The sequence below is a fragment of the Schistocerca americana genome, chromosome 5 (assembly GCF_021461395.2).
Source record: "Schistocerca americana isolate TAMUIC-IGC-003095 chromosome 5, iqSchAmer2.1, whole genome shotgun sequence".
Classification (NCBI taxonomy): domain Eukaryota; kingdom Metazoa; phylum Arthropoda; class Insecta; order Orthoptera; family Acrididae; genus Schistocerca; species Schistocerca americana.
In genome coordinates this window covers 668,892,892-668,907,476 of record NC_060123.1, presented here as the reverse complement: position 1 = coordinate 668,907,476, position 14,585 = coordinate 668,892,892, and the positions used below count along the sequence as shown (strand labels likewise).

General features: G+C 41.5%; 1 protein-coding gene across 1 annotated transcript in view; it reads right to left on the bottom strand.

Moving 5' to 3' along the window:
* LOC124615895 (CCR4-NOT transcription complex subunit 10-B) overlaps window positions 1-14,585 on the bottom strand; it is a 152,304-nt gene that overhangs the window by 38,454 nt on the left and 99,265 nt on the right. Inside the window, exon 10 of the mRNA XM_047144069.1 lies at window positions 13,627-13,805. Coding sequence (XP_047000025.1) covers window positions 13,627-13,805 — 179 coding nt within the window. The remainder of the gene's footprint in view (window positions 1-13,626; window positions 13,806-14,585) is intronic.

Sequence of the window (14,585 nt, the reverse complement as noted above, 5' to 3'; positions counted from 1 at the left end):
AGGGAAAAAAAGTATCAATCAATCAAACAAGGCTACCTCTCCATGGAGAAATGAGCATGAGGCAGATTCTGCCATTCACTCTCAACCTCAATGAAATATATGAACTCCATAAAAAGGGGAGAGCACACTCAGGTGGCAAATTTAGTTTGAGAGGAGAAACTCAGGGGGAAGACTGTAAAAATTCTTATGGGTACTACAGCTCAAATCAGTATCCTTTTTGTTTCTAATAGTGACAAGTGTGCTAAAACAGCCATTCTACAATTTAAGTGGACTTGGAGACGAGATGATCAATCCTCCAGGCATTTGTACAACAGACCTGCACACTGAGTGGAAAAAGTATGTCTTTAATATGGAAGATGTGAAGAAAAGTGGACGGGTGATATCATCCTGGGGAACGATTTCCTAACATGCTATCAGGCTGTGATAGTAGCACACTGTTCGGTTTGGTGATACACATCATTGTCTGGACAGTGAGCGTGCATCTCATTCACAAGGAACCTGTGAAGTGAGGCCTACCTCACAAGCTCCAACTTAACCACATAAATGGGCATGAAAACTATCAGACCTGTAACAATTAGCGGTGAAACGGGAAAAGTTCTCTGGATTGAAGTCAAAGATTGCGTACCACCAAGATCAGACTTTCTGTTTGACCCATTCATGCAGAACGACTTCCTCGACGGACTGCAAATTCAAGTTAAGAGAGGTCTAAGTAGACCTGGAGTAAAAGGGAACAGGTTTCAAATACGTGTGTATGTTGATAATTTTAGTCAATGACATGTAGAAATCCCATGTGGCACAATACTAGCCAGTGGAGAAGAAGTTACGGAAACAGAAGTTTCGAAGAACTAGATACAGTGTTACGAGAAAAGATGTAAGCAGTTCCTGTGAGGAAGGTTTGCGCACTAGCATCTTCGATAAGAAATTATCTGAAAGAAAAGTTGGAATATTTGTCTGAATCAGAGCAAAATCTTTTGTGTCCAGTTTTAGAGGAATATGTGTGGTTATTCGAGGAAAGACAATACTTGCCAGCAACTGACCTCATACAGCACAAAACTCCCATGGAAGACGCTAGACCAATAGCACAGAAGCTGTATCATTTGCCCTGTCAAATAAACTCTGTTGTTGAGGACACAATTCAACAGCAATTGGTTGTAGGGATAATTCAACCCTCTGCAAGTTAAACTAAGTACAATGTTAGACTGTTCAGAGCTCACCTGAAACCATCCTGCACAATCTATGGTATCAATCATAGCATGCAAGCTAATGCTAATAGATTTCCGCAGATAAAGGAAAATATTTCTAGTTTCTAATGCAAGCTGACTCTGTTGTGTGACTGACAAAGCAGAACCATAATGGATGTAATTTTGTGTAAACACAAGTCTACCAGCCCCCATTAGAAATTTCAGTTAACACTTTCTGGCAGATTTGGCCATCCTATCTGTCACTGTAGCAGGAGTGATTAATGGAAATCCATATTTAAGCAAGGGCCCACTATGATATGCATTTTCATGGAACTCCTCGCTACATGAAAGAGAGAGACAATGTAATGCACCAGTATAGTGAAATACTGCCCGAGTAAATGCACCCCTAATAGAGATTTCAAACTAAGCAGAAATTGCACATTAAGATACAAATACCACAAAGTTCTACTCAGGACATATATAAGTAATATCAATTATTGATTGTGGTGTTCAGTAACACTGCACTCAAATGAGGGCGAGAACTGCCATTTATTTTGTGGCTGCGAGCCTAGTATGAGGAGTAAGTGACTATGCATAACCAGCTTATCAATCTGCAATATTTCCAGCCATATCCTTATTTCACAAAACATAATTGAAGTAAATTAGATGCTTTGCATATGAAACGATAATAAAACTATTGAGCATTATAATTTGTATAGCTGTGTACTCGAGTTTTATGCAAATTTGTTAAAAACAACTTTATGGGAAAGTAATCTTTAGATGCCAGGAGTAACAACAAACTAATTATTTGATATGAAAATGTTTGATACCTGGTTTCTTCAAATGCCAATTAAGCCTCTTACAAGCTCATTCTGCATTCGAATCTATCATTTATTGTTAGTTTACACCCTGTTTATTGTCAGTCACTTGAGCATCCACTGATGCGATTTCTGCCTCCGAGTTGGGTGGGGGTTGGGTTGATTTGTTGGAGGAGACCAAACAGCGAGGTCACCGGTCTCATCGGATTAGGGAAGGCAGTCGGCCGTGCCCTTTCAAAGGAACTCCCAGCATTTGCCTGAAGCCATTTAGGGAAATCATGGAAAACCTAAATCAGGATGGCCAGACACGGGATTGAACCGTTGTTCTCCTGAATGTGAGTCCAATGTGCTAAGCATTGTGCCACCTCGCTCGGTCTGCTGGCGAGTGTTGCAGTCACTGGTACTCGACATGCTCTCATTTGCCTGGCCAGCCCTCTAACCATTTTGACTCCAGGTCTGTATTATGACACCCAGGCGACAATGCACTTCGGTTCAACTGCACCCCAGCTGGTCACCGCCACTGTGCCCACCACCGCCTTGTCTCTATGCAAGCGGTCAACTACTGGCTGCTGCACCAACTCTGACAGCTTCACACAGTGTGTAGACAAAGACATTATATTAACAGAGACTTCCAATTATGAATGACTCAAGTGGCGCCAATGGATAATGATATTCTAAAGTAAAAAAAAGAACTTTGTACCCCCTGCCCATACTGCATATTTCATAATCAATTTTTTAAAATGAGAAATCAACTCTCCTTTAGTTTTAAGACCAACTTTTTAAATAAAAAAACACTAAATGTCCTTCGCCTTCCATGTACATCAAAAGAAAAACTTTTTGTGTTTTGAATTGGTCTTTAAGAGTAGTTATAGTCAACCATTGTAATAATCACAGACCCATAAACAGCTTTCATGGGAAGGGGAAGGAAATGTAAATGGAGCAAGGGATGCCACCACAGTATTTCTGAGTGAGAGACACCAACTTTCTGCCACAAACCCACCAATGGGAGGAGTGGGTGCCATCACGTGAGGTACACAAGAGGGTCAGTGAGGTAACGGCCACAACAGCAAGTTGCTTTCTTCTCTATCAGCTTCCTTACCCTCTAGACATGTCCACCAGTCCTTCCTACCGAGGGCAAAATGCTTTTTCTGTACCATGTGCAGTTCACTCCACAGCTGTAGCCGATTTTCATGAATACTGTAGCCCTTAGTGGTAGTTCTTGGGAATAAAACCTGTTTTTCCCTGAATCCTGGCATTTCTTATTTTAAGTGCAGAAAAAACACCCTGGATGCCCACTTGCTACCATCGTGACATGTACAATACTTACTAACATTGTTTGTGAATATTAACACACTAAATTTCAAACACTCGAATGACCGGCCTGTGGCCAAAAATCACTTACTCCTAATTGCTTGTCGACTTGGACTGCTCATCCCACTACCATATTTTGTTTTTCTGTTCTTTCTTTGATGTTAGTAAATAATTGCTGTCCATTGTATATGTAATAGACTGAAACTGTTGAAACTGAAGGTATTTACAATAAATTAGCTGCAACCTGTTGTTTTATAGCCATGTTTTTTCCATGTTACCATTTGAAGATGCCTCATCCCATCTTCAGATGTTTACATTCATTTACGTGCCATGAGCATTGTTCTTTTGTATTGTATGTTAACCGGGGACCTAGAAACGATGGAGAGGCTCCGTCCCCGCCACAGGCGCAGTGGTCCACAACCCCACGACAACTACTGCAGTCCACATCACCCCTCCGCCGCCCCACACCGAACCCAGGGTTATTGTGCGGTTCGGCCCCCAAAGGACCCCCCAGGGAATGTCTCACACCAGACAAGTGTAACCCCTATGTTTGCGTGGTAGAGTAATGGTGACGTATGCGTATGTGGAGAACTTGTTTGCGCAGCAATCGCCGACATAGTGTAGCTGAGGCAGAATAAGGGAAACCAGCCCGCATTCGCTGAGGCAGATGGAAAACTGCCTAAAAACCATCCACAGACTGACTGGTTCACCAGACCTCAACAAAAATCCGCCGGGCGGATTCATGCCAGGGACTAGTCGCTCCTACCCGCCCAGAAAGCCGTGCGTAAGACCACAAGGCCAACCGGGCGGGCATTATTCCTTTACTGACAACATTACAGAATTCTGTAAAAATGGAAATTATCGTGTGGCATAGTTGGCTGGGAGGCCCCATTCGGGGAGGGGGGGGGGGGTTGGGGGGAGTTTGGCTGTCATATTCTGAAATGAGACTTTTTAAGAAGGCTATTATAAAATGTTGTATATAAAGGAACAATGTTCGAAGCATAAATGTAAATATCTGAGGATGGGGTGAATATAAAATGAACGCATGTTTGAGGCATAATTTGTTGACATGGCATGTTAATATTGGTATATTACCCCATAAACATGAATGTCACAGACACAATAGTTTATTACACAGACTTTATGTGCTACAAATGCTGCTGTTGCGTCATGTGACGAGGCGGCCCATAAGTGTAAGGAGGTATATGAATCAGGCCCTTAGGTCACCAATAGTTGCCCATGCCTGTTCAAGTGCTCCAAATGTATGAGGAGAAATGCACAACCTACTAGAGGATAACACCCACTGGAGAATAGAAGATGATCCAACAAACTGAGTGAAGAAGAAGAGTATTGAAGATCTCCAGACCACTTTCTAAGATAATACAGTGAAAAGACGTCATTCATGAGCAGCTGTCATCTTACAGACTTCATGGAATACCTGAAGCCCTTAAAGAAGGTATACCATTCCATCCTGTTGTACGCAACATTGACAATGCAACTCAGCCCCTTCACTGGGAAATGCCAGCATCACATGCGGAATTGGGTGCATTTCATCCAGCAGTTTTAGAGTTTCTAACTAGGCAAAGAAGACATCGCATTGAGCTTCAATGTGATTTCACTCTTCATGAGGGTAACTCAAAAAGAGACCCCCTTAAACCTCATAGGAGAGATGTTTGGAATGTCGCTAATGAAGCTCTTTCGATTCCTGCTCGTGTTGACCTACACCCAGTTTCACGGAAATTACTATGAACAAACCAATGAAGTGGTGGTCAAGTCCCTGATAACACCAGTGGTGGCCAGTGTGTTTATGGAGGCATTTAAAGAAGTAGTTTGCAAGCCCTTCATTTCTTCTGATATGTATGTGATAAATATCATCTACAAACATTTATCAACATCTGAAGTCACTGTACCAAACCATCAAATCCATAATAGATATAGAAGAAAATAACCAACTTCAATTTCTGGATATGCTCATTAAGTGAATGCTGGACGGTACATTAGAACATAATGTTTACGGTACACTAAAGTGTATAGATTTATACTTGCATGCCTTTAACTGTCATGCCTTCTCATAATGAGAAGACCTCCTACCGACACTAGTACACAGAACTCACTAAATCTCTGACCATGACAGTTTAACAGCAGAGCTGCTGCACCTACAGACCATTTTCCATAACAACAGGTACAGCATGTATCAGATTCAGCGTGCCACAAGGCCAAAGAAACCAAGTCTTTAGTTTGCAATTGAGCCATTTGTTAGGATCAGATCAACAAAAATTGAACAAACACTCCAGAAATATAATGTAGAGTGCATACTTTGCCACTGCTCATGAGGAAAACCTCGTTTGGGTCAGTTAAGGATGACCTAGGACTCCAAAGATAAGGAGCCTAGTGCACCTCATGCCAGCAAGAGAAAATGTACATATGTCAGAGCATCCAGACGATACAAGAACTACATGAGGAACCTAAACATCATAGGGATAAAGAACAACCTATGACATTAGCTGCTGCAGAACATTGCATCTCTAAAGACATACCACAAATTATAACAGCACAAAGTTGTCACAACAGTCTATCACATTCTGAGAATGAATCTTAATTAATCTGAAGAGATATGAATATATGCAGAACTTATGTAAAAAAAAACGCTAAGTAAGACTTTTGACCCATGCTTGAGCATGCTCAGAGAACGCTGTCCCTGGATCACAGGGTTCCGGGTTCCACACCACGCCGGGTTGGAGATTTTTCTCTGCCCGGGGGCTGGGTATTTGTGTTGTCCTCCTCATCATCATCATATCATCATCATCATCATCATCATCACTTGTGACAGTGACTAGATTGGATCGTGAAAAAAAATGGACTGTGCAAAAATTGTTACTTTGCACGGGCACTGATGACCGCACAGTTGAGCACCCCATAAACTAATCATCATCATCATCATCATCATCATCATGCTCAAAGCACTATGGTAATCCCTTGGAAGATCTGCTCACGTCACGGCACCTGAAGAGATGAGACCAGACTAGGTACACGTACACCATCTACAACTGCAGCTTTCTGAGCTTGGAGCTGGTGGCACAGGAACTGGGAAGTACAGTTCGTATCTCAACCATGCACTGTCAGCACCACCTTACTAGTGAAGCCATGCTCAGACATTAGCAGTACATGACTGACAGCAGAGGGAGGGGATATAAAGACAGCACCCAGTGCCATCCAGCCAGTTATCAGGACAACCTGAAGTAATATGAGAACAACAGTTTAGGTATACGTTCCTGTGTAGCAGTACCTACAATGATATTGTGCCACTGCCAATGTGCCTTGTGCAAAAACAGTATGTTATTTCTCCATCTTACCCTCTTTGGTAGTTTTGACCAAAACTATCTGAAATCTAGAGCAAAATGGGTTTTCAGTACAGAGACAATTGTTTAAGTAAAATCAGAGAGCATTAATAACTGGAAAAAGTATTAGATCTAATATCAGTACAGTGAAAGACTGGTGACTGTATAAATAGACAGTTAAACAGTAGATAGGTCAATAAATATGAACCATTAAACAAACCATTGCTGATGAAATTTGTGTGAATTCAGTATAAGACATGGATCTGCATTCAAAATCATCTATGTGACCAAATGTGTAGCAGAGCAGATTGACTTTAACAATAATTAAGACAACACATTTCAATAAGTCCCTCTGTGAAGAAGAAGAAGAAGAAACAATAAAATCCCACTTATTTAATGCCTTACCTTCAAATATTAGAGAATTACTGATGACATAAAATATTGTAAAGAACACTGCACATAAAATTTATAGCTGGGTAATGGATTGGGGTCTGAACCAGTTTCCTTTCCTTTCACAGGCAGTTCTCCAACTAACTGGGCCACAATGCACATCACATGGCCTGACTCATAGTTTCAGTTTGCTAATGGTTTTTATTTTCTGAAATACAAAGTGGTTCTCTTACATACCTAACTCGACTAGCACTTCTGAAAGAAAGAAGATGTGTTGTGACACATTCTGTAACATAATTATAAGAGAACTGCCTGTAAAGGCATGACTGGTCTGACTACAAATCTCACATGCAGTTTATTCTGTCTGGAAGTTGCACAGAATGAACACTTCACTGCAAAATGAGAGTTATCTGCATAAAACCCAAAGCATTCTCAATGATATACAGGGTGTCTCTCCCAAGAGTCATCAGGCTCATTTTTTCTCATGTTTCAGCATATATTTGCAATTTGGTTTTTGCATTGTGTAACTGGAGTCAGTCCAAACAAATAGTGCTTATCACATCTTTTATCCAATTCCCTGTGTCAACAAAAAGCACTGGTTTGTTCCTTGTAACAAACAAAATGATTTATAAAGTAGAATTTTATGTGCTCATTTGATACGGTGGTACCAAATTAGTCTAGTGCAGTATTTATTTTATCAATGTGTGTTAACAGGGACAGCAAAACTCATGAGAATAACCATTACTCCAGAAGCAACATCACTGTTCTGGTCCATGCTGACTTCTATCATCAAGCATACAGCGTTACTCAGTTGCTACTGCATTGCTGTTTATTCTCATGTTTTACTGTCCATGGTAATACATAGTGATAGAAAAAATATTGCACTAAACAAATCTGGGACCACTCTATCGAATGGACAAGTAAAATTCTGCTTTAAAAATAATTTTGTTTGTAATGGTATCAATATATGGAAGGAAACATTCCACGTGGGAAAAATTATATATAAAAACAAAGATGAGGTGACTTACCGAACAAAAGCGCTGGCAGGTCTATCGACCTGCCAGCGCTTTTGTTCGGTAAGTCACCTCATCTTTGTTTTTATATATAATTTGTTTGTAATGGGAAACAAATGGATGCTTTGTGATGACTGTGGGCACTGCATGAAAGACATGATGAGCACTGTTTGTTTGAGATGACTCCAGCTAAATGACACCAAAATGAAGTTGCAAATATCTGCTGAAACAACAAATAAAATGAGCCCGATGACTCGGAGAGATACCCTGCATATTCTTCCAGAAATACTAGTCCTGAAAAGTATGTGAGAAAGCTTTAGGTGTTCAGAAAGTTCAGAAAGTGATTGACAGGAAGGATGGGAAATGTGCTTGTAACATATCCCTCAATCCTGTAATCATTCAGGCATCAATGTATGTTAGTATTTCAATTCCTACCACACAACCAAATTTCACATATCATGAACTCAACCCTTCTCTCTCCAGTCTCCTTCTGCCTCTGTTCTATATCTCACTCCCAATCTCCTTCTCCACATCATTATGTGCTGTGGGAAGCTGCTCCTGCCTGTGGCCAGAACGAGCCAATGGTGCCACATTCCTATACTATGGACTTGCTGTTTCTGCTTCCCAGCTGACAGGCTCACTTCACACCTCCCTCCCATTCCCCACCTCTATCTCCCCTCACCACTCCACCCGACACAACCTCTCACCCTTGTTGAGCTGCACTGATGATACAATGGAGTCAAACAGTGCAGGTGCATTTGTCCAAAGTCTAGCAAAATTCTCGGTCTTCTTTTTTATATGCCTATTGACTCAATGGCTCAAATATTTGGAGGACTTTCAATCACATTATGGATAGCAGCAAGAGTAAATGATTAATGGCATGCTTCTGAATGTTCTGACGAGTTGTTGTTTTATGTGCAATATTTAGACATTTCATGATTATATTTGGGGTAGTGCTCAGTGGCTGCTGATTTGCTTGGTTATTACAGTAAATCAGCTGTTACCGAGTGCTGCCTCAAATATAATCATAATATGAAATAAATCAGATCAGTACTGTGGTGCCAAATTTTAGGGACAGCATAATTATATGGTCTATCAAAATAAAGCTGTCACAAAACCTAATAAAAAGGGATGGAGGTTTCAATTTAAACTAGAGTTGGAATCCAGCACTCAATTTATTAAGATCTTGCCAGCCATCACATCTGGAATATGCTGAGAGAATTTCTGTTTCATGGAATAACAGAGTGAGGTCTGGGGGAAAAAAATCAAAGTGCATGGTGAGCATTGGGACCAGACTATAAACAGTGGCACAAGACCAACAATAGTTCACACTCTGGTTGTAAAGGAGAAAATATAAAAATGCAGTAAATGAAGCAGGCAAAAAGGAATACAAACGTCTGAAAAATGAGTGCAAAATGGCTAAGCAGGGATGGCTTGAGGACAAATGTAAGGATGTAGAGGCTTATCTCACTAGGGGTAAGATAGATACTGCCTACAGGAAAATTAGACAGACCTTTGGAGATAAGAGAACCACCTGCATGAACATCAAGAGCTCAGATGGAAACCCAGTTCTAAGCAAAGAAGGGAAAGCAGAGAGGTGGAAGGAGTATATAGAGGGTCTATACAAGGGCAATGTACTTGAGGACAATATTATAGAAATGGAAGAGGATATAGATGAAGATGAAATGGCAGATACGATACTGCGTGAAGAGTTTGACAGAGCACTGAAAGACCTGAGTCGAAACAAGGCCCCCGGAGTAGACAACATTCCATTGGAACTACTGACGGCCTTGGGAGAGCCAGTCCTGACAAAACTATAGCATCTGGTGCACAAGATGTATGAAATAGGCGAAATAACCTCAGACTTCAAGAAGAATATAATAATTCCAATCCCTAAGAAAGCAGGTGTTGACAGATGTGAAAATTACCGAACTATCAGTTTAATAAGTCACAGCTGCAAAATACTAACACGAATTCTTTACAGACAAATGGAAAAACTAGTAGAAGCCGACCTTGGGGAAGATCAGTTTGGATTCCGTAGAAATGTTGGAACACGTGAGGCAATACTGACCCTACGACTTATCTTAGAAGCTAGATTAAGGAAGGGCAAACCTACGATTCTAGCATTTGTAGACTTAGAGAAAGCTTTTGACAATGTTGACTGGAATACTCTCTTTCAAATTCTGAAGGTGGCAGGGGTAAAATACAGGGAGCGAAGGGCTATTTACAATTTGTACAGAAACCAGATGGCAGTTTTAAGAGTTGAGGGGCATGAAAGGGAAGCAGTGGTTGGGAAGGGAGTGAGACAGGGTTGTAGTCTCTCCCCGATGTTATTCAATCTGTATATTGAGCAAGCAGTGAAGGAAGCAAAAGAAAAATTTGGAGGAGGTATTAAAATCCATGGAGAAGAAATAAAAACTTTGAGGTTCGCCGATGACATTGTAATTCTGTCACAGACAGCAAAGGACTTGGAAGAGCAGTTGAACGGAATGGATAGTGTCTTGAAAAGAGGATATAAGACGAACATCAACAAAAGCAAAATGAGGGTAATGGAATGTAGTCGAATTAAGTCGAGTGATGCTGAGGGAATTAGATTAGGAAATGAGGCACTTAAAGTAGTAAAGGAGTTTTGCTATTGGGGGAGCAAAATTACTGATGATGGTCGAAGTAGAGAGGATATAAAATGTAGACTGCCAATGGCAAGGAAAGCGTTTCTGAAGAAGAGAAATTTGTTAACATCGAGTATACATTTAAGTGTCAGGAAGACATTTCTGAAAGTATTTGTATGGAGTATAGCCATGTATGGAAGTGAAACATGGACGATAAATAGTTTGGACAAGAAGAGAATAGAAGCTTTTGAAATGTGGTGCTACAGAAGAATGCTGAAGATTAGATAGGTAGATCACATAACTAATGAGGAGGTTCTGAATAGGATTGGGGAGAAGAGGAGTTTGTGGCACAACTTGACTAGAAGAAGGGATCGGTTGGTTGGACATGTTCTGAGGCATCAAGGGATCACAAATTTAGTATTGGAAGGCAGCGTGGAGGGTAAAAATCGTAGAGGGAGAACAAGAGAGGTATACATTAAGCAGATTCAGAAGGATGTAGGTTGCGGCAGCCACTGGGAGATGAAGCAGCTTGCACAGGATAGAGTAGCATGGAGAGCTACATCAAACCAGTCTCAGGACTGAAGACCCACAACAACAACTGGTTGTAATACAGCCACTGAATACAAATAACAGTAAAACTTGCTTGATAGGTTCCCAGGAATTACGCCGGATAATATTGTAGAAACCACACAATACTTCAGCGAGACAACTGCCCACCATCTTTAGGTGCTACTGTCGCGTTGCTGAGAAGCTCGCAAATTTATATGCTGCCTTTCTAGAACAGCTCAGGTGCCAGCGGAGCATAATGTTATCAAAGACCAATCGTAGGCAGCGTCGAATACCAGAGCCCTCTGCTGGAGAAACGGGTCGCAGTCTGCGGAAGCGTAAAAATGCAACTGGGAGTGATGGACCCCGTTCGCGCGCGCGAGCTGTAGGCGCGTGTTTTAAGCATCTGCGCTAAGGCTTCCCATCTGCGTTCACTCGGTGCAGTTGCTAATCTGTGGCTGACGATTCCTTAGTGCTGCCAAGGCTGGCTCCCAGGCTTTGCTCAGGTGAAACCCCATGTCTCTGTATATTAGGTCACTGCTTATATGTATTTCAACCGCCTCTTTGATGATAGAGTCCCAGTATGTGGAAGCATGCGAGAGGATCTTGGTTTTTTCATAATTCATGCCATTTCCCGTGTCAAGGCAGTGTTCAGCAACCGCAGATTTCTCTGGCTGACCCAACCTCGTGTGACGTTTAAGTTCGTCGCATCTGTCTTTGACTGTACGACACGTCTGGCCAATATAAGACTTCCTACATTGGCATGGGATTTTATATATTCCTGGTCTCCTCAGGGCCGGGAAAGCCTCAAACAGCACATCTGGTACCTCTACGGGGAGGAGATGGTCAACACAGTTCGTGAGTTCGATAAACTCCGCAAGAAAAGGGAGAGACTGTTGTGCTCTCTCGCATTCTTACTAAGATGTCAGGACCAGCAAACCTCAAGAACAACCTGAAGAAGCAGAGAACACCACGGGGTTGGTTTTTCTACCATATGTCGGTGGCGTGTCTTTTAAGATGGGCAGAATTTTCAAGAAATACCGGATTAAATGTGTTTTCCGGCCTCCAGCATGAGTTCAATCAATGCTGGGCTCTGTTAAAGACAACCTCGGCCTGAGGAGACCAGGAATATACAAAATCCCATGCCAATGTGGGAAGTCTTATATTGGCCAGACGTGTCGTACGGTCAAAGACAGATGCGACGAACATAAACGTCACACGAGGTTGGGTCAGCCAGATAAATCTGCAGTTGCTGAACACTGCCTTGACATGGGACACGGCATGAATTATGAAGAAACCAAGATCCTCTCACATGCTTCCACATACTGGGACTCTATCATCAAAGAGGCGGTTGAAACACGTATAAGCAGTGACCTAATATACAGAGACATGGGGTTTCACCTGAGCAAAGCCTGGGAGCCAGCCTTGGCAGCACTAAGGAATCGTCAGCCACAGATTAGCAACTGCACCGAGTGAACGCAGATGGGAAGCCTTAGCGCAGATGCTTAAAACACGCGCCTACAGCTCGCGCGCGCGAACGGGGTCCATCACTCCCAGTTGCATTTTTACGCTTCCGCAGACTGCGACCCGTTTCTCCAGCAGAGGGCTCTGGTATTCGACGCTGCCTACGATTGGTCTTTGATAACATTATGCTCCGCTGGCACCTGAGCTGTTCTAGAAAGGCAGCATATAAATTTGCGAGCTTCTCAGCAACGCGACAGTAGCACCTAAAGATGGTGGGCAGTTGTCTCGCTGAAGTATTGTGTGGTTTCTACAATATTATCTGGCGTAATTCCCGGGAACCTATCAAGCGGATGCAGCACCGGAAAAGCCTCAAACAGCACAACACTAAAACTTGCAGCATCTGAAGTAGATGGACAGGTCGGTCATCATAATATTGTGCATAAAATGGAAACAACAACTCCACAGAACACCTGGGAGTCCACCATTAATCAACTGGTTCAAGAAAATGGTGTAGATCACAACTGAATATGATAATGATAATCTCAGTTGATGAAGAACGATCAATATGGAATTCCAACAACACAAATTTTTGGACTGACAGTTCTGTTGGAAACAGATTGAGAATTTTGGAAAAGAACTTGCAACGTGAAAAGTACATGCCCACTCTCTCAGCAAAAGTAAATATTAACACAAAAAATATCTCTACAAAAAAGAAGCAAGTGTACTCTATCTGCATATTATTGTCTCTACAGCAAGAAAATCAAGAAGATTAGATTTAGTCATATGCAAAATGCTGACATATTTTACTAAATACAGCATAAAGTTGCATGAATGTCCCACAGTCCAGAGTCATGTTTCATTAACATGTACTGAAGTACCCCAGTAAAAAGCTGTGTTACTTTTCCTAGGTTATTGATATGGACGTTTACAGGTACTGCTGTAACATTCCAACTTACGTTTTAATGGTTTTGACTGGTCAGTCATTACATCATATTTATCCTTTTCACCTTCCTTTTCTACAGCTGGTGAAATAAGGGACAAATCCTTCACACAGTCTGGCTGCAGATGTTCAACAGCTTCAGAAATCTTGTCGAGAAGTATAAGAGCTTCTGCACAGTAAAGATGCCCCAACAATCTGAAAAGAAAGTAGCCAGGTATAATACACTATAACAATTTGTATTGATTAATATAATAATACTGTTTATCTGCTATGGTTATCTGGAAACAAATAACTTATCTTAGTATGCACGTCATTCCACTCTCACTGCTTGTACATAAATGTACAAACTCTCTAAAGAAACTTTAAAAAATTACATTCCTATGATAATGGTAAATTTGCATACTACTGTTTAATTAAAATTATGCATTATTGCAATATCTATCTGTAGATTCTCTTACTTCAGGCATTAAATATCTTCAGAACAATGACGTGACTAGAACTGTTTACACTGGAAACACTGTCCAAGTAATACACAGAAGTAAAGGTGGGCTCTTCACTGGTATGCCCTGCCATAAAATGGAATCATGTAGCATAGATCTGTCAGTGCTGAACACACATTCACTGTGGCAATAACTTTGCAGCTGAACTGCAGCTTAGAGGTGCTGTTTGGTCATTACAAGTGGGTGATGTAGATATAATAATGGCATGGCACTTAATGCACCAGAGAAGAGAAATATGCCAGCCGCTGGTGGCCGAGCGGTTCTAGGCGCTTCAGTCGAATCCTGCCTCGGGCATGGATGTGTGTGATGTCCTTAGGTTAGTTAGGTTTAAGTAGTTCCAAGTTCTAGGGGACTGATGATCTCAGTAGTTGAGTCCCATAGTGCTCAGAGCCATTTGAACCATTTTGAAGAGAAATATGAATAATTTCTAGGAAGAAATTGTTAGGCCCACAGCACCTCTAGAAAGGAAAGATTA